At 34.2% G+C, this 20,536-nt stretch overlaps 1 protein-coding gene and 1 long non-coding RNA gene across 8 annotated transcripts in view; one reads left to right on the top strand and one right to left on the bottom strand.

The window, feature by feature from the left end:
- The window catches only part of LOC142323966 (SEC14-like protein 2), a 195,432-nt gene that overhangs the window by 90,280 nt on the left and 84,616 nt on the right, over window positions 1-20,536 (top strand). For 2 of the 7 annotated variants that reach the window (XM_075364404.1, XM_075364406.1), the window contains exon 1: window positions 1,962-1,997. The exons of 2 other annotated variants lie outside the window; for them this stretch is intronic. In XM_075364404.1, the coding sequence (XP_075220519.1) occupies window positions 1,977-1,997 (21 nt within the window). In that variant the 5' untranslated portion in view covers window positions 1,962-1,976. Of the gene's footprint in view, window positions 1-1,587; window positions 1,712-1,961; window positions 1,998-20,536 lie in introns of those variants that run through there. 3 more of the 7 variants (XM_075364412.1, XM_075364410.1, XM_075364408.1) reach the window with 3 other exon arrangements.
- The window catches only part of LOC142323969 (uncharacterized), an 87,446-nt gene that overhangs the window by 15,709 nt on the left and 51,201 nt on the right, over window positions 1-20,536 (bottom strand). The gene's annotated exons all lie outside the window — the stretch shown is intronic.

Below are 20,536 nucleotides of genomic sequence, written 5' to 3' on the forward strand. Positions count from 1 at the left end.
TGGGCTTTTGGCCATAACATCCGGAATATCAAGCGGCTTCTATTTTTTTAGTTTAGGTGGTCTTCCACTTCGATCAGCGAAGGGGAAGACCAGGCTGTTTTTTCAATAGAGCCTGTTGCCCGTAATTGTTCCATTAAAGTTAGAACTATATTTCAGTAAGAAATTGCAGTATTTAGAAACTTTTCAAAAAAACTTACGCTACACTAAATCAGTAATACTTGTCACAGTCACGAAAGACACGTTCGACGAGAAAAATGCGTTCCTCTAGCGAAAGAACCGTTACGGTTCTTGTAATTATTGATTCTAATAAACGAAACTAAGCACATTCAATCTCAACTCGACAACAGACGACTTGGTTTATTATAACTTTTCTTTTTCCTGTTTAGCCTCCGGTAACTACCGTTTAGATAATTCTTCAGAGGATGAATGAGGATGATATGTATGAGTGTAAATGAAGTGTAGTCTTGTACATTCTCAGTCCGACCATTCCTGAGATGTGTGGTTAATTGAAACCCAACCACCAAAGAACACCGGTATCCACGATCTAGTATTCAAATCCGTGTAAAAATAACTGGCTTTACTAGGACTTGAACGCTGTAACTCTCGACTTCCAAATCAGCTGATTTGGGAAGACGCGTTAACCACTAGACCAACCCGGTGGGTTTGGTTTATTATAACTGAGCAACGCCCAACGAATCCGCAGGGCAACCAACCTAACGCCGAAAGAACAGAATGTAACACATAATTCTAAAGCATATTGCACAGCGACTTTCTAAACGCAGAAACAATTGATGGTTTAATTATGAGTAATTTCAACAATATTTTTTGACGATACAGCAAAACGATAAAATCACCTGCAAAATTATATGTCGTTTACTGTAGTAATCCATTGTGTACCTCCTTAATAACCGAGTCCAAAGTGATAATAAACGTATAATATAAAATTCTTTCTCAAATTGCACTATTTTTATTTAAGTAGAAACAAAGTCAAAGCACGTTCAATATTAAACTGAAAATCCGTAGAAAAAAAATTATTTATAATCCAGGCAGTAAATATTACTCCACAAAATGAGCAGTTTAACCCTACTAAGGAACAACGCCGGTTCTGTTTATGTTATTCTAGATTTTTATTGCATTTGTATAATGATTGTCTTAATAAGTTTTAGCATCACAGTCAAAATAAATTATTGCAATAAATAAAATCTTTATTTTCAGAATACTTTAGCAGATTATTAATCACAATAATAAAAGTACACGTTAGACTTATCAAACTATTTAAAAAATAATATAATAACGAAGTTCTTCATTTAAAAAAATAACTTTTATATAATTGCATTTAATACATGGTGCTTCTGAATATTAATAATGTGATCGTATAGTTAATAATTTTACTAATGTAAATTAAAAATAAATGAAAAGCATTGAAAGAGATCATGTACAAAAAACAAACTGTGACAACGCAACTAAACTAAAACCGTTGCTGTTCATTTTGTTTAGTTAAAAAGATCTGTTTGCCAAATCAAATACGAGTATAAACAAATTGTTCTTAGAAAACACAGCTGCCCATTACAGTAATAATCAAACTACGTCTTGTTTATTATATTTTAATGCGCATATATTAATGGAATTCTATGAATAGCATATTACGTACTAATTAAATAAGGAACTGGTATTAGTTTAGTATGGTCTAACAGCAGAGCGGGTTAAAACTGTAAGTACATTTATGTTACCATCCTTGGTATAATTATAAATAATATTATTACTTATAAAGTATATTATTACTAATAACACTCTTATTTGTTTAGATTTTTTTAAGTATCACTCAGATTCAAACACAGTTTGTACGTAAGTACATCAGTGACAGTGTAAATATGTAGAAAAAATTCATCCTTTATCGGGTGTCAGTATGTATAAAAGAAACGGCTACAGTCATTTTATTGTTTTACAGTTAAATTTTTTTTATCGAAAATGAAGACATGAATATATCCTCTGGTCAAGTAACGTTTTTTTTTTCCTACTTACATCTTTTATTGTTACAATAAATTTATTTGCCATACATAAATTCTTTTCTTTTTTTTTTTAATAAGATCTCAGATACGCTGCCTAACTATTTTAACAAAGATGAAATGGATGATATAACATATGAAAACATGCCGGGAATCGAACCCGAAACTAGCTGATGTTTTCATTAACACCATGAAATCATCTAGGTGATGTACAATAAGATTTTTATTCAAGTACAATACAAATAACACAATAATGCAACTGAAATACAAATTTTAAATAGTTAATTAGAATATACTTCCATGATTTACTAACGATTTAATTTTAACGAGGTAATATGTCCCGTAAATAGTAATCAGAACTCATAATGCTTTCTATATTACTTTTCTTTATAATTCTCAGACGTATAAAAATCGTCATGAATTCGGAAATTACCATCAATTTGTCATTATGCTATGATGGTAAAATGGGAAAAATAAAGAAATTTCCAAACACATTGACTTCTTGGAGTAGTACTATTCGGGAAAAATTATTATTATTTTTTTTTTAAATCGACATTGTTAGTTAATAGCGATGGCAAAATACAAAAAAAAAAAACAACACAAAAGCAAGAAGCAACAGGAAAATTTTGTACTTACTATGATGTGTATTTTATATAGGCTTATATATTTTTTTCAACAAGTTGTGTGAACAGTTCACAATTAACGATAACGAGACAAATACAACGTTCTAGTTCATGAAATTGTATTTCAATCTATACTAAAAATGATGGAATTATTTATTCATAATAATTTTTTACTTAAATGTTTTGTAGAAATAATGAACACATTATTTAATTTTTTAACAACATAAATTTCATTACGTAAGTGTGAAAGAATAGATAAATAAAAATAAAGCATAGTAATGGATTCAATTCCCCGTTGCTTAGAATCCATTATCTTACTTTTATTGAAAACATAAATAAAATATCCTTCAAACACAATTGATCGAGCTTATTAAATCTATCTGAATATTTTCCTTCACGTTTTGTCGTGTAATTTAAAACAATTTTAACATACTGCATTATGAAAACTTCTCTTTTTTTTCTACTTAAAATTTTATTTTATTATTTATCAATAAATCTAAACGATCGAATTAAATTGAAGATTACAATATCTAACAACGACAGTGAAAAAAATTAAGAAAAAATTCTAAATCTATAAAAAATTTGTAAATAAGTACTGCTTGGAGCTATAACAGTCCAAACTTCAAATTATTGTTAGTAATATATCCTGTTAACAATTTATTAAAAAGATACATAAATTTAGTTTTTAGTAGTAACTTATCTTAAGACCTCCTTATTAAAATACAAAATTACTTTTTTCCTAAATTATTTCAAACATTTTTCTTTATTTTAAAAATTTGATGTGAACACCACATGACTTCCTTGTACGCATATTAAATTACATATATTTTTTTTATTAAATTTTTTCAGTTTTTTTTAATTATTGAATTATTATTTATAGTAAAAATGTTTTTACAATATGAAGTTAATAATTACTAATAAATCAATATATTTAAGTTAAAAAAAAAAACAGAATTGAAGTCGGATTCGAACCGATGTGCCTTCCCCTTGTAAGGTCTAGATATTTCATTAATTAAAATTTTATTTGGCTATAACGCTTTAACCAATGAACCACTTATGATATTTCATTGAAAAGCTTTCAATGAGGGCTTATTACTGCAATTAAGAATAACTCCAAAATCCAAATTTTTTGGATTTTCGGCTTTTTAACTGATTTTAAGAGGTAATCGCCACTGAGTATAGCTTTGTGGTTCCGGTGAGGGGTAAGACATTTCACGATCGTACATCCTTTTTGATATAAATTTATTTATTTGAGAAAGAATGAGAGAAGTATTTATGGCTAGTGAAAAAGTCTGAATCAATCACGGAACATTCAAATGAAAGACGAAGATGCTACCGTTCCGATATTATTCCAATTATTATTGTGAGTTGTTTATTATTGTCGCTTATTATTATTACTATTATTGATTTGTCTTTTTTATTTATGTTCTTTAACTAATAAATTGTAATTATATAAGCATTTTAAATTGTCAATCTTTCAATATCCTGAGCGACCACATGGCAATCAGTATATTCGTATATGTATAATACACTTCATTTCAATATAACTAATTTTATTTTTATAACATTAAAGGTTTTCTTTTGCTTTGTAACAACATAACGAAAACTTAAAAAATAACTTAAATAATAAAGTTAATTAAGAAAAAGTACTTCTTAATTTACACGATTTAACTTTTTATGTTGTACACAGTTATCAGGAATTTTTAATTTTCATTATTGACCAAAGACATTATAAATAAATACATTGTTTCTCTACAGAACGGGTACATTAATTTGTTGCTTTGCACTTTTTACCCCAATTTTTATTATGTTCGTGACTGATATAAAAGCACCTAAGTTACAAGCGATACTAATAATACTTTTCCTTCTTCTGAAACTAATTATGTTTATTATATAATCAATTTCTGTATTTAAGAGAGTGAAGGTCGCTAGAGGTTGAACATCTGAATTTCGGTCGATTTAGTACGCCGATTTTCAAAAGTATATTTGGCTCAATGAAGAAGTCAACGGGAGACTACTTCATTCCTTACGTTCCCTAGTAAACCTGACATGGGATGTTTGTTATGTTAAAAATAATTATACCAGTTTCTAAAATAAACTGTATTTCTTCTTAGGTTACTTACAATCTTTTTAATTACGACCACTTAATATTTAATTTCTTATTTGATTTTCCTTTACGTCACGATCAATTAGTTTTGTTTAACTCTTTTTGACAAAATTACGATCAAACGTAGTTTCCGTTTTTATCAATTTTTTTATAAGGTTCCTTGTTATTAAACAGAAGAACTTACATGCAATAAATTTCATAAAAGTATTCAAAATTGTAGTCAACAAAATTGGTATCAAGGAAGAGCAACGAGACTAGAAAACACCGATAAATCACCGCCTGGTGGGTGTTCTTTGTATTTATTAATTTATAAAGTATTAAGTTTGTTGTATATTAATATTTTTATTGTAAAAAAACTAATTTATTTTTAATTACATCCTGTTCTAGAGCGATATTCTCTAATTGGCTTGTCAAGTAGTAAATGAGTAAAAAGTATGCGCAGTGCGTGCAGTACACTTACATTCCGGAACTAGATCTAGGTATCGGCTAACTCATAGCGCGTATAAATCACCTATTGTGTTTTAGTGGCGGCAAGTAATTTTCAATACGACTAAATTGTACCTCCATTAGTTTAGTTTGTTTCACGCAGGTAAAATTTATAAAAATATATATTATTTTTCAGACAAGTCTTAATATAATGTAATTACTTAAAACAAAGTTAACAATTTGATTACCTGTAAAATCGTTAAAAAAATTACTTAGTAATAAAATAATTAAGAAAATTTTTTTTTACTTATTTTGCAGTACAAATTGATTCTGGTTATTATACCCAAAGACCATCTGGATTGGCCTATTTCAACTACTATTTTTTCTTTAAAAATGAATTATTGAACTCGTGAAAAAAAAGGTTAGTTTTTTTTACTAATGCAGTAATTAATAACACAGTACAGTAATTAATAACTCAGAATATTTTTATTTTATAGAGACAATGTACGTAATGTACTGTTTTCTCAGAAAAAGATTAATCATTTGTTTTACACTCTACGCTTTTTCTTACGGCTAAAAGTAACAACAAATAAGACACGTGTATACGGTACACTGTTAGCGGTCGTATTAGATTCCGTTAGCTGGCTCGTTCACTTCAGAAACTCCAGTGTCTCTAACGTCAGTCATATTTTATTAATTTTTAAACAGATTTTTTTGTAGTTCTTATATGGGATTTGTCAATCTGTCGTTTCTTCCTATGATTTTTATATATTTTTTATGATTCTTTGTGTGTTTACTTAAGTTTTTTTTTAATATTGCTAAAGTATTTTCGAGTAAAATACTATAAATTATATGGAACCACAAGAAATTATACTGAAAATTCTATGGAAACCACAAGAAAATATTTCTCTGGACGAAATGATGAAAGAACATATAAAGAGAAATAGGAAATGATTCATTCAATTACTGATTTTTAGGCCACAGAAAGTAGTTATAGCTTACAACTGGAACTTTTATCCGATAAAAAGAAATTTGTAAATTATTTTATTATTCCATCGCGTCATTTAAATAAATGTTTCCTTTAAAACTTTTCGTGTTCCATTTTATTAAATGAGCAACAATTATTTTAAAAATAGTTTTAAATTTGTAAATATTTGTACAATATTATAAACAAAATAAAATAAATACTGTAAGAACCTGAAAATTCAAAAATTGCGAGTAAATATATAAAGTAAAAAGTAAAGTTCATATAAAAAATAAAAAAATATATAATAAAATAATGAGTTTGTAATGTGTTATTAATTTATCGTCTGTTTCTATTAAACTGAAGGCCTTACGAGATTTCTCAGAATACGGTGAGCCGAATTATGTGGCTAACCAATAGAACTACAGAATTCTGAACGCGCTGAATCAGAAGCTCGAAATCTCCGTCCACCGACTTCGAATTACTAAGTATGGTCAACGTCTCGTACCGTATACGTCCAGTCCCTCGTCTGTTGTTAACCTAATAATATTGTAAAATACGACCAGCATTGGTCAGATTTAATCTTTGCAGATAAAATGCTAATTTACAGATTTGTTTATATCCAAAGTGTCCCACAAATAAACGGAGAAACTTTCAGGACATGTTCTACTGGTGAAAATAATGAAAAACGCTTATTTAAACATGGGTCGGGAAACGCTTTGTTTTCGAGTTATGGCTAGCGAAAGATTTCACCCGAATTTCTGCTCTTCTAATAAAAAGAAGCCCTACTCTAATTTTTGGGACCCAAATTAAGGAGTAAAATTGGTGGTTTCTTATGTAATTTGAAGTGGGAAATAGGATAAAACAGGTTCCAGAACTGTAAATCCAGTAGTTCTTAACATATCCAACGTAAAACACAAAATTTGGTGTCGAAAAACAAGGTTTTTTTTTAGGTTTGTAGTACAACAGCTTTGTTAAATGACTAATAAATGCGAAAGATTGACTAACAAAACTTGTAAAGAATTTAATTCTGAGAAATTTAATGTAAATACAATCAATAAAAAGTAAATAAAAACTTTTAAAAATCTGTTTTTTTTTTTACTGAAGCAAAACAGACGAAAAATAGGCAGAAAATCGTATTAGTCTTTCTGTACCTTTTTTTTTTGTAGAGGTGGGGAATCCACTTTACACACGCCATATGGCAGTGTCGGGGACGCTGTTCCGTAAGATGTTGTTAAATGCGTATATGTACCTGCGCACTACCGACTAAACCTACACCCCTGGCTACCCACCCTTCCTGGTACAGCTGGTGTGCATTACTTCAGGAAGGGGGAAATACGCTCTCACTCACATGATACCACACCATGATACTCACAGACACCACAATGCAATACAACACCGTCCAAACAATACACAGCAACAACATATTACGCCAAGAAAACGCATCCAACGACAGACAGTGCGAATCATGATCAAACAAAATCAAAACAACATATATACAACAAATTTAACAAAAAAAACTCAGACTAGTTCACATCAAACATCACATGAGCAAAAAACATAATTTCAGACAGTACATCAAACATATCATATCAAATCAGCCCCTTTCAGAGGTCATCATATGTGCAAAATCCCACGATAATCCAGACAGATCCCAACAAGGTTCCGGAACAAAGAAAATTAGATAATATAATACATCAAAATAACATAATACATCAACATCATAGCACATCAACATAATACATCAAAGGAACATGTTAATCAGATCAATCATATATACAATAGAGGTATCAGAATTATACAGGAGACATCTCAAAGTCACAAAACAAAGCACAGCAAGAATACAATAAAATGTAGCAAATATGAAAAGAGTATCTGCATACTCTATATTTTATGTATATCTACATACAAAATATATTAAAGTGAAAATAGCAAACATACATGAGAAAATCAGCCCATTACCGTCTCATCCAAAATATCACCCATTCTCCATCAGGCAGGACAGGTACTTAACTTTTTTTTATATTATTTCTACGGTCTCCATCAGTTGAGTGAACGGAGTGCCCTCAGCCTCTTTGCACTCAGACAATCCCCACATGCACGGAGGCCCCCTAAGCACTCAGCCTAGAGCCTGTCCTCACACGCGCTCTCCGGTGCCGTGCTCTGTTTCGGTCTCTTCATAAACATGAAGAGACCTTCATAAACATTCGCATGAAAGTTTTGGTGTAGTCCTCCACTGCTCTCCAATTTGACTCGTCCTGCAAAAGTATCCATTGCGTTTCGTCAGGGCGAAACATACGTGTTCGGTTTAGCTTGCCCAACATCTCATTTCATATATCAGCAAATCTAGGGCATACGAACAAGACGTGTAAAGGAGTCTCCTCTTCGCATTCCGGGCAGGTGTCAGTGTGGTCAAGTCTAAATCAATGTAGGCACGATTGGAAGCTCCCATGACTCACCAGGAACTGTGTTAGTTCATATCCTAGCGATCTATGGCCTCTACAACACCACCCCTTTATGTCTTCTATAAGCTGGTGTGTCCATCTGCCATTTGTGGCCCGATCCCATCGCTCCTGCCCCATTTGTGTCGTCTAGTCCTGTATTTCCTGGGTCTGACGCTTCTTTTCGTCTGTAGGCAGCGAGCCCAGTTTCTTTAGCCTACAACGCTGCATAATGATGAAGTCTATGGGCGAGAGTCCAGCTAGGACCTCCGCCGCTTCTCTTAAAACCGTTCTATAAGCCAGTATTACCCGATGGCAACACCTCCTCGGACGGACTCCATTTTTCCTCTATATTTTGCATATCGTAAAACTCCCGACAACAGCTGTACACCGTACAAGAGGGTTGAATACACCACTCCAATCGCAGCCTCCTCCTCTGTTGCGGGGGTACCCCTGTGTTCGGTAAAAGTAGTGCGATCAGTCCCCTCGTGTCCGGAGTCTAGTGTCTACCCATACACCCAGGTATTTAATTGGAGGCTGGAGACTATCTCCTTGCCATCTAGTGTCACTCTCAGTGTTGGCCTCCTTTTAGTAGCGGAAATGGCAACCAGCTCCGTCTTTTCTGAATACGCCATTATATGCGGTAGTCCAAAGAGTCCGTCCAAGGACCGACCCCTGCGGGACCCCTCTATCCAAACTCCTCTCAACTATCCCATCTTGCACCCGACATATCAGCCTACGGCTGGTGAGATAGGATCTCACCATCCGGCACAAATATCCAGCTTCCCCCAGTTCTTCCATCGATCTTATTACTGTCGAGCGAAGGATGGAATTGAAAGCATTTCTGACATCCAGAGTGACAAGGGCGCACATATTTTCCTTCTCTCAATCTTCTTCCGGCCGCTTGACAGACGCCAGCCACCGTGTCAAGTGTGGACGTGCCCCTGCGAAAACCAAATTGGATTGCAGAGAACCCGCCATGCTCCTCCAGCACTCCAGCAATTCGAGCCTGAAGCATTCTTTCAAGCACCTTTTCCAGAGCATCTATCATAGCCAGTGAACAGTACGAGGAGGGAACTGCAGGATCTTTCCCGAGTTTCGGTACTAATTCTAGCCGCTGCCGCTTCCATCTACTCGGGAAGACCCCCTCCTTTAGACACGTATTATACGTCTCGAGAAAAACCTTTGGTGCCACCCGTGCCGCTATCTCGATCACCAGGTTCGAGCCAGGAGCCTTGTCAGATGGTGTTCATACGATCGCCGCTTTCAGCTCCTCATTAGTAAAGAGTGGAGGAGCCTCAGCGCCATCATTGTTCTCAAGCAGTGTTTCGTTTTCATGAGGGAAAAGCCCATCCACAATGTTCACCGTCTCATGCGCAGACGTCTAATGACACTTCTAACCAGTATCGCTTAAGGCCTCCCCCACGGGTCAGAGTCGACCTCCTGTATCAATTGGCTCCAGCATCTCCTTTCTGATTGTGTGATGAGTTTAACCAGTTCCCTCATACACATCTTATACTGTTCTGTGTATACGGATCTTACAGAGTGCAGGTACGCCCTGGTTACCCGCCTCCTGAGCCTTTGACATTCGTTTCGCTTGAGCGCAATTTCCTCCGTCCACCAGTACGTAGGTGGATGTCCTTCTCTCTTGTATTTACGTGGTAGGACGGCACAGGCCTCTTCCAGAGTCTGGTAGCCTTATCCTCCGTAGTAGCGTCTCCGTAGTCCTTTCGTAGGTTGAGTCCCTCCCTAAATACTGCTGGGTCAAGGTTTCTCGTGCACCAGCCATTAAAACGTGGGTGGCCCGACACCATCTGGTCCGTTGCCTACTAACGTCATCAGAACTTCCTGGTGATCACTGGCCATGTAGCCATCCCACACTCTCCAGTCGGAGATCCCAGCTGCAACCTCAGGAGACGCAAAGGTAACATCAACAATGGAGCCAGAGTTGTCTCTTCTAAAGGTGTACTCTCTCCCAAGATTGAGCATCACCAAGTCCAGGGCTGCGATTGTGTCCATCAGTGCAGCGCCCCTCTTGTTTGTCCTGATCGAACCCCAGTCCGTCGACCAGGCATTAAAGTCGCCCGCCAGTAAGGCCGGTTGATGCACCGATTTGTCAGTAAGATAGTCAACATCTCCTTATATTCCTCTATGTCCGTCAGGTGTTGGATCAGGCATCGGTGCATCCGTACTGATCTTCGTAGATGTGGCCTCCATGTCAATATGTTGGATTCCATGTCTTCTACCATTTTGTTGTCAGAGAGATCTTAAACTCTCAAAATGTTGTTCTACATCTCTTAGTGAGTCCGTAGACACCTTGGACAAAAGTGCAAACATTTTGTGAGTGGAGGTGATAGTGGTGAAAAAAGAGTTTTTTTGAGGGGGAGTTCGCCCGCGAAAATGATGGGTGGTGATGGGGTGGTACCTTGGGGATCTGGCCTAGAACCCTAAGGATTTTGGGGCCGGGGCCCTAGCAACTAGATATAGGGAAACAACTGTTTCCCTATGAAAATCTTTCGTGAAACTTAGAAAATTTTCCAAGTTCCACTTCGTTCGGTTTGAATCTGCCGCCGGACCAAAGACATCGAAGAAGGTCTCAGATCTCTTTGCCTGGTGAAAAAGCAACTAGTCCTTCTGTATCTAATAAACATTCTTTTAAAAGATTCTTCGGTGTATCAGCATTTACGAACGGAAGGGTCATTTCCAACGTGGTCATTTTCTGTTGAACACCAAGTAAATCATCTTGTTAATGATGAATATAGTGTGATTCAGGATATTCAGAGTAGCCCAGGCACTAGTGCAAGGCGAATTTCATGTCGCAGCGGTTTGTCAAAAAACAAAGTGTGGCGTATTCTCGGAAAGAAAGTTCTTATCCTTTCCGCCTGCGGAAGGTCAAAAATTTGCGACCAACAGATTATCCGCAGCAGATAAACTTCTGTCATTGGCTTCTAGACAACGCTGATATGATAAATTCAGTTTTATTTACTGATGAAGCCACTTTTACAAGAATGGAGTCTTCAATTATAAAAATAATCATATATGGAACGAAGAAAATCCACATAGTATTGTGGAAACTAATTTCCAACATAATTTCATATTAATGTTTTGTGTGGCATTATTTATGACAAAATTCTGGGACCATGGGTTTTCAATGAAACCTTACGGGAGATGCATACATTCATTCTTAAAAAATAATTTGCCGGCTCTTTTGGAGGATGTATCTTTACAAACTAGATTGCAAATGATTTTCCAGTATGATGATGCAACGCCACACTTTTCTTTAGTAGCTAAAAATCACCTGAATGCTAATTTCGTAAACTGGATTAGACCCGGTGGACCAATCGATTGGCCACCACGATCATCTGACTTAACATCAGTATATTACTTCATTTGAGGCCATATGAAAACAATAGTATACAAACAAAACGTTAATACTAAACAAGAGTTACTCATTAAAATACGAAGTGCTACTGAATTTATAGGAAACGATCCTGATATGATACAGAAAGCCACCGGAAATATTTTACCGCGGGCAGAATGTTGTATACGTACATTGTGAAGGAGGAAATTTCGAACGATTATTGTAACTGAGGTTTGTTATCCTGTTATCATTTATCATTTCATGTATTTTCGTTTGCTATATTAAGAATAATGTTTATTAGGTACAGAAAAAATAATACAATTTTCTGTCTGTTTTTATTGTCTGTTTTGCTTCAATAAAAATCCAATTTTTAAAAGTTTTTATTTAATTTTTATGGGGTGTATTTGCATTAATTTCCTTAGAATTAAATACTCGACAAATTTTGTTACTAAATCTTCCACATTTATTAGTCATTTAAAAGCTACTGTACTAGAAACCTAAAAAAACTTGTTTTTCGAACCGAATTTTGTGTTTTACATCGGATATCTTAAAACCTACTGGAATTACAGTTCTGGAACCTGCTTTATCCTATTTCTCAGCTCAAATTACGTAAGAAACCACCAACTCTACTCCTAAATTTGGGTCCTAAAAATTATAGTAGGGCTTAATTTTATTAGAAGAGCAGAAATCCAGGCGAAGTCTTTCGCTAGCCGTAAATAGAAAACAAAATAGTTTCCAGACTTACGTTTACATTAGCGTTTTTCATTTTCACCAGTAGAACGTGTCCTGAAAGTTTCTGCGTTTCTTCGTGGAACACTTTGTAAATGAATGTATAACTTCTGTTAAAAAAATAATAACCTCCAAATCTATCAAAAATAAAATAATTCATTTAATTAAGCTTCCCTTTCCAATTTTTAATTAATTATCCATTCATTTAAAAGATATTTCAGCCAATTTATTAAAGATAAAATTAAAACTTTATTTTTTATTGAAATAATAGAAACACAGTTACACATTTTTAAATAATACTAATTTAAAAAACCCTGAATTTCTTCACCTCCGTTTTACATGGGCAAAAAACAATCCCTCAAATATTTTTCATTAATGCCTTATTTTATTTATTTACTATCTTCTCAGATTTGTTGTTTTTTTTTTTTTTTAATTTCGTATACTTTTTATTTATAAGTATTAACAAGGGCTTAAACTACTATCATTTTGCCACGGTTCCTTTTTATCAGGTATTCTGTGGATATCTATCCATTCCTAGCAATATTATATATTATAACATAATGTATTACGAACATGAAATAAAAATATATACTTCACATCCGTACTGGATTAATTCTAATTGTTTTTTTTTTTTTTTTGTTACAAAAAAAAAAGAAAATCATTTTAATAACGGTAATCATAAATATTAAGAAAAAAAATCGTATATAACACATTACATAGATTAAGTTTAATAAAAGCATTAATGTTTTATGTTATATAAGAATAAATAAACAAACAAAGATATAAGGAATAAATTGTCTACTTCATTTACTTTTCATTTTTTCTAAAAATAATTACTACTATTATTATAGACTAATGTATAATATAAAATAAAAAATAATTTTTTTAAGTTTTGTTTAGTGACCACATGCAATTTTGTCTATTTTATCTCATTTTTTCCATTCCAAAAAACGTAATTGTAAACATAAAATAAAAAATAATAATAATGATATTACGTAATAAAGAAGTTTTTAGTATCGTATAATTCCTATTTAGAAAGTATTTATTTAAGTAATGTCTAAAGGATAATACGTAGGTATAATCCGTTTAAAACGTTAATAATAATAATAGAAATAAACAAAATCTGTTGGCCTCCATGGCGCGAGTGGTAGCGTCTCGGCCTCTCACCCGGAGGTTCTGGGTTCGAATCCCGGTCAGGCATGGCATTCTTCACACACACTACAAAAACATTCATATCATCCTCTGCGGAATAAATTGCTTGACTGCGGTCCCGGAGGTAAAACAAAAAGAAAAAGGTAATAAACAAAATCAAATGGCTGAAATTATAAATTTACGTTAGGTACGAGGTTACACGTGCGGGCAAGTATAAGAAATTGAAGTTTATGTTATTGTTTAAATAGGTTAAAAAATTAGCTTACAACTAAAAGTAATGGGCGAGAAGAGCATAGTCAACAGATTTATAACTAAAAAATAAGAAAAAAATATAAAATATTACTTCAGTCAATTAACGTAAAAAATACATATTCAGAATTTTTCCTGCCTTTACGTAAATGCGTAAATAAATCTATGAATACATACCAGTAAACATTTGTAAAAATGAGAGGAATCCACTTATCTTTTCTGAGAGATTGAAAATGAGTATAGTAGTAATACTCTTATAATTGTATTTAGATAGTCTAACAAGGATTACGAGAAATCCTCTCCCTCGTTACCATATATACGGTTATGCAACACAATTTGGCCGCTTTGATGTAAAAATCAACACCAATATTTATACTTTAAATGCTCGTATCCGGTTACAAACATCATGGAACCGTATAACGTTTCCAAATCATTATTTTGTTCATCCGAGTTCACTTCGAGTTTAAAAACTGAAGAAGAAAACTTAATTGACACCATATTTTCTAAGATTTTTCATCACGTGTTAACTTCATTGAATGTTTTTAAATTTCCTAAAATGAGAATGTTGGTATCGATAACAATGTAACTACGACTCTGGTTTTAACAGGCATCGATCGTGGAAACAGAGCAAGATAAGTATGAAGATGCCAATAAATTCTAAATTATTGTAAACATTTATCGCGTATTATCCCTGCAGCCGATGTAATCTCGTTATTCAGTCGTGTTCATGAATTTTATTGAAAATAAAATAGTGTAAAAAAAGAAAATAATAAATTTTTTTTAAAAGAAAAATTACCCATAAGACTATCTAAATTATTCTGTTATAGGATATAATATAGTTTAATTCACATACGAGTACAGTGTTAAATTATTGGAACCTGAAATAACTTTTCAAGTTTCTTATATCTAACTTCAATTAGAGCGTGCACTCAGATCAATGACAATTTTGTCCTACAATTCAATTTACTCAAAGTCCTCTTGATTTATTTAAATGTCAAGAAACAGGTTCACAAATTTAATAAGCCTCTAATGAAAACATACCCTATCTCTTTCTTCCTTGGTCCACTTTTGGGAGCGGGGTAATGCCTACACCCTCCACACCGCAGCCCAATCACAGAGTTCTCAGCGTATCCATTACTAACAGCGAATATCTCAGCTAACCGGGGCTCGATGTCAAAACGCCAAGATAGGCGTTTTGTAAGTACCCAGGCGGTTCCCTAGCCACCCGGGTGGCTAGGGAACGTTTATACAACTATATCAGCATCAGCCCCCCTCAGCCATCTTCAACAGAGCCAAGAATATCAGGAAGCCGGAAATTATGTTCCATTCCCTTTCGGTTTTCCAATTAACTTTCAGATTCAAAACCAGAATTGATCCTCGCAAGCTCTCTACCTACTTTGGTACGTTCGTACCTGTGGCAAACATATAAGATATGGTACACATTATCAATGGCCCTACCACCGGACACAAGGCTTTTTTTTCTTTTTGTAGAAGTGGAGGAATCCATTTTACAGACGCCGAGGCAGTCGGGGTCGCTAACAGGTTCCGCAAGATGTTATAAGGTGGTATGTATTCCTGCGCACTACCGACTAAGCCTCCACTTCTGCTACCTCCTTCCTGGTACTGCTGGTGTGCATTCCATCAGAAAGGGAGGGATAATACGCCCTCACACATCATTAGACACCACAGGCTATCAGACATCCAGCTTCACACACATACAGATACATTCATCACATCAGACTACTTAAGTCACACCACACACACTATACAACAATCATCAGTCCAGAATACATATCTCACACCACACACGCAACACCTCACATCACATCGGATCAGTCACATTCAATCACATCGAAAAACACACCAAAGGCACATCAAACACTTAAAACATATTTACCACCCAGGTCGCCATCAGACGCGCGAGCGGAGTGCCCACGACCTCAACGCACCCAGGCGACCCCCACACGTACTGGGGACCCCTAGGCGCTTAACCGGGGACCTGTCCGCCTTCGCATTTTCCGAAGACCCTTTTTTCTTCTACCCCGGCGGGACTCATCCCAAATATACAGTTTCTCCATGATCTTCCTAGCAAACCTTCCAACAGCCGTCCAATTTTCCACGCTTTTCCTTCTGTTTATGGTATCCAATATTTCCTTCCTCGCATCCTCAAATCGGGGACAGCAAAAAAAGACGTGATATGCTGTCTCTTCCTCGTCTTCATACACCGGATAACAAGCACCCGGATAAACCCGCCATGGCCCGCTAGAGACTGTGTGAGGTAATAATCTAGCGAGGCATGGGCCCTCTCCCACCAACCCCTCAGGTTCCCAATTATGCGGTGTGTCCATCGGCCCCTCTCACTAGCGTCGCACCGCATCTGTCTTTCACTCCTCATTTCTTCCATAATGGAACTACCCACTCTCCTTTTTTCCGCAGGTATTGACACGCCTCGCTACTTTATCTTCTTCCTGCGGATAATCTCCAGATCGACAGGTAATATTCCCGCCAACTCTTCCGCTGCCTCGCATGAAACCGTACAATATGGAGCTATAATACGGAGACAGTTCCTTCTGTGAGTGAATCAAGGGCACGTCTGTATTTGCCGTATCTTGTGACCTCTCCCCAGATCTCGGCACCGTAAAGGAACACGGAATATATCACTCCGACAGCAGCCTCCTCTGCTGCCTGGGTCCCCCACTGTTCGACAATAATCTGGCAACCAGCCGCATCACCTTTTCGACCTTCGAGCAGGCCTCCAAGACATGAGTGCCAAAACGCATCCTGGCGTCCACCCATATTCCATGATACTTTATCGCAGTTTTTGAAACTATCCTTTAGCCCTCAAGCACCATTTTCAATGTTGGCCTTCGTTTGGTTGTTGTAATAACGACAACCTCCGTCTTATCTGGAGCCATAGTTAACCCGAATCCAGTCATCCAGGTTTTAATTACCGTGTATGAATCTTGTATCTGGGCAGTGGACTCTCTTAGGGTATTCGATCAACCACGAGGACCAAGTCGTCTGCGTAACCTACAACAGTGTCGCCAGGCGGTAGAGGAGTTCGAAATACTCCTTCGTACACTATATTCCAAAGGGTCGGTCCAAGGACCGACCCTTGTGTAACTCCTCTAGCTATTCACCATTCAACCGCTCCGTCCTTCACTTCGCAAATCAATTTGCGCTCACTGAGAGAGGAGAGAATCATCCTTCTCAAGTAAGCACCCAGACCGGAAACAAGCCTGAATTCATAAGTACTGCATATGCATTATTCACAAGCAAGCACCGGACACAAGCCTAAATTCATTAAAACAAATCTGACCAACTTATCTCGAAAAGCACGATGTCAAGAAACAAAAAACTTGGTAATATACCGATTGCGGAAAATCCACCAAACTATCTGCATACTTCTCACATCAAGAAAAATACCATGCGTGTAACGGCCATCGGACGATTCAATCCACCTGACCTTCCATAAATGGAAACCTTGGTCGTCTATTTACTTTATGCGCCCACAGATAAGTTGGCCTATCTTCTTAGCATCATAACGTAATTGGCGCTCAGTCGCAAGGGTTATAAACACCCATTTTAGAGTGTACTATAACCCACTTTAAAGATTACAGTGAATAATAATAAATAGCTGCCATTTTTGTTAGGGAATTTGTGACATGAATTTTTTTAAATCACAATGTTTATTTTTCCGAATATTTAAAAATAAACATTTTGATATAAAAAAATTCATGTCACAAATTCCGTAACAAAAACGATAACTATTAAGTATTTTTCACTGCTAATTTCAAAAGTGGTTTAAAGTACACCACAAATAATAGTCTCATACTAAAAAATAGATCATTTTGAGACAGGAACACTTACGAAATTTAATTTTTCCCTGTTTAACTGTCTATAAATGATAAATTAAAAATGTCTTTCATTTCTCTTTTTTGTATCGTCACCGGTCACTGTAGGACCTCGATTCCAATCTCCTTCATTTTCAAGTTGTGTTGGTATTTTCTCTCTTCAAACAATTTCTAATTACTATACTCTCTGTCTCTTTACGGATCCCTTTGTAATCTTACACCTTTCACTCGCTAATTTTTATTTTGTCTACTTCTCCCTGATATAGTATTTACATTTTTTATAAATATGTGTTATTTATAAAAAAATAAAAAATAATAATAATTACTCGTGTATAGATATCAACATACTTAACACTCAGCGTTTCTGTTTTTTATCAAAGTTTTAAATTAAAAAATCAATTTGATTTGATTAAAAACATTTGTTGAATTTTGATAATGTTTTCATCAAAACAAAAGCAAGGTAGATAATAACTCCTAAAACGCCAGGTAATTTGTCTAGTTATAAATAAAAAAGAAAAATGAGATATTAGCAGTAATATTATTATTATTAGTAATAAATTACAGTAACTAGTAATAAGGTACAGAACTGTAATCAAAACCATTCAAAGAATATTAGTAGAAGAGCATGTTATTGGATTCAAGAGAAAGGTCTCAAATGTTTTTTCTGTTTTCTTTTTGAATAACTTCTGTAACGTATATTGTAGATCTAATTATAGTGGTATAATCACTTATACGTCGATTGCTTAATACTAAATTTAATTTCGTAACTGTACAATACTACGTTTGTAAATCACTCTACGTCTTTCACTTTTTTTTAAGCTACGATTGTAATAATTTGTCTGTCCTTTTTTCAGTCATATAATACCACTGTTATTATTATTGTAATATATTTTTTTTAATTTAAAAACAGTTATTTCATAACTGAATTCGTACGTGATTATTAAATAAGATTCATTACGAACAAATCCCTGATGAAGAATGTACGTGTATTTGGAATTTACCTACATTTAAACTAGTAGCAAGAGAAGAGTGTATCCTTTTTCTAAAATAATAATAAAAATAAACAAAATTATTCTGAAGTCAATTAATTTAAACTTAAATAAATTAATACAATTTAAAATTAGAATGGTCGGACATATATTGATGTACCCAGGCTCAGTTACTAGTAATTTCTTAAAAGAAAGGATATACAGAAAGTAAAAAGCAGGAATTGAATCGCGTAACTTTCCCAGCTAAGCTGTTAAGTTATGCATTTTTGAAAAACTTTTTAACGACAAATAAAGCAATAACCATAATTTTTAATGTTAGTATATTAGTATCACAATTTCTAAAATTATGTTTTCAACTTTTTGAAAATTTGGGGGTCATGCATAAGGGTTTTTTAATTTTTTTAAATCTTCGCTACCATTGATTTTAAATAAATTAAAATCGAAATTTAAAAAAAACAAATTCGTTTTTTTAGAGATATTAGAGTTCTTCCATCAGTGAGAAAGGTTCTACGACTTAATTGTTTAACTAAATACGTTTTGAACATTAAGAATTTTAAATTGCGAAAAAACATTTTTTTCCATTTTGGGGCTTCCATACTTAAGGGGAAGCACTCGGATAAATTTATTTTTTAAGAAATAATCCCCAAGTGATGATAATAAAGTTTAAAAAAGAACTTTTTAAAATTGTTTAAGAAATAGAAATATACAACCATAATTCTAAATAAAAAAGTTGTAAATTTCAAGGAAGGGGGGGGGTTAAAATTTTTGGCTGTTCTTTTTTTCTTTTTCAAGAAATACAGAAGAGTAAAGCTATCAAAAATTAAGATTTTGTCAGGTAAAATTTAAGATGGGTAATTTGCGAGATGGATTTAAATCTTAAATCCATCTGTACGTACGTACAGACGTCACGCCGAACTAGTCAAAATGGATTCAGGGATGATCAAAATGGATATTTCCGTTGAAATCTGAAAACCGAAATTTTTCGCGATCACAATACTTCCTTTACTTCGTACAAGGAAGTAAAAAGGAAAACATAAAAAGTCATTTTTTGTGAAGGGAATGAATACTAAATAGATTTTTTGTTAATTTGTTATCTTGATAAAAAAACTTCAACTTTTCTACAAAGATTGTTTGTCTCAATAAAGGTTTGAAATTTTATTTCGGTCAAAACTTTCCCACTTCTTTTTTATTTTATTACATTTTTCTCCTCCGAAATTAGTGCCTCTACAAAGTTTGAAAAAAATCTGTGAACGCGGTCCACAGTTATAAGAACAAATACAGGCAAACATACATACGCACAAACGTCCGTCTAACAAAAATAGATTTTTTTTTGACTTGTGTATTGGAATAAACAATTTTTTTCACAAATGTTTTACAATTTATTTAAATCTATTTTTCTGTTAAATTATTTTTCAAAATCTCCTTAAGGCACAAAACCATCGTTACAATACCTGTTACGATGGTATATAGCAGATATACCATCTGCTATAGTAGCATTTATCGTTATAGCCGGAAAGTAAAAATTGTAGGAAGCAAATAAAACATATAATTTAGGATGTGATAAATATATTGAGATTCGCATAACAGAAAAGAATGAAGCATAGCATCAAAAAAAAAAAGAATAATTAATTAAAT

The sequence above is a fragment of the Lycorma delicatula genome, chromosome 4 (genome assembly GCF_047948215.1).
Source record: "Lycorma delicatula isolate Av1 chromosome 4, ASM4794821v1, whole genome shotgun sequence".
Classification (NCBI taxonomy): Eukaryota; Metazoa; Arthropoda; class Insecta; order Hemiptera; family Fulgoridae; genus Lycorma; species Lycorma delicatula.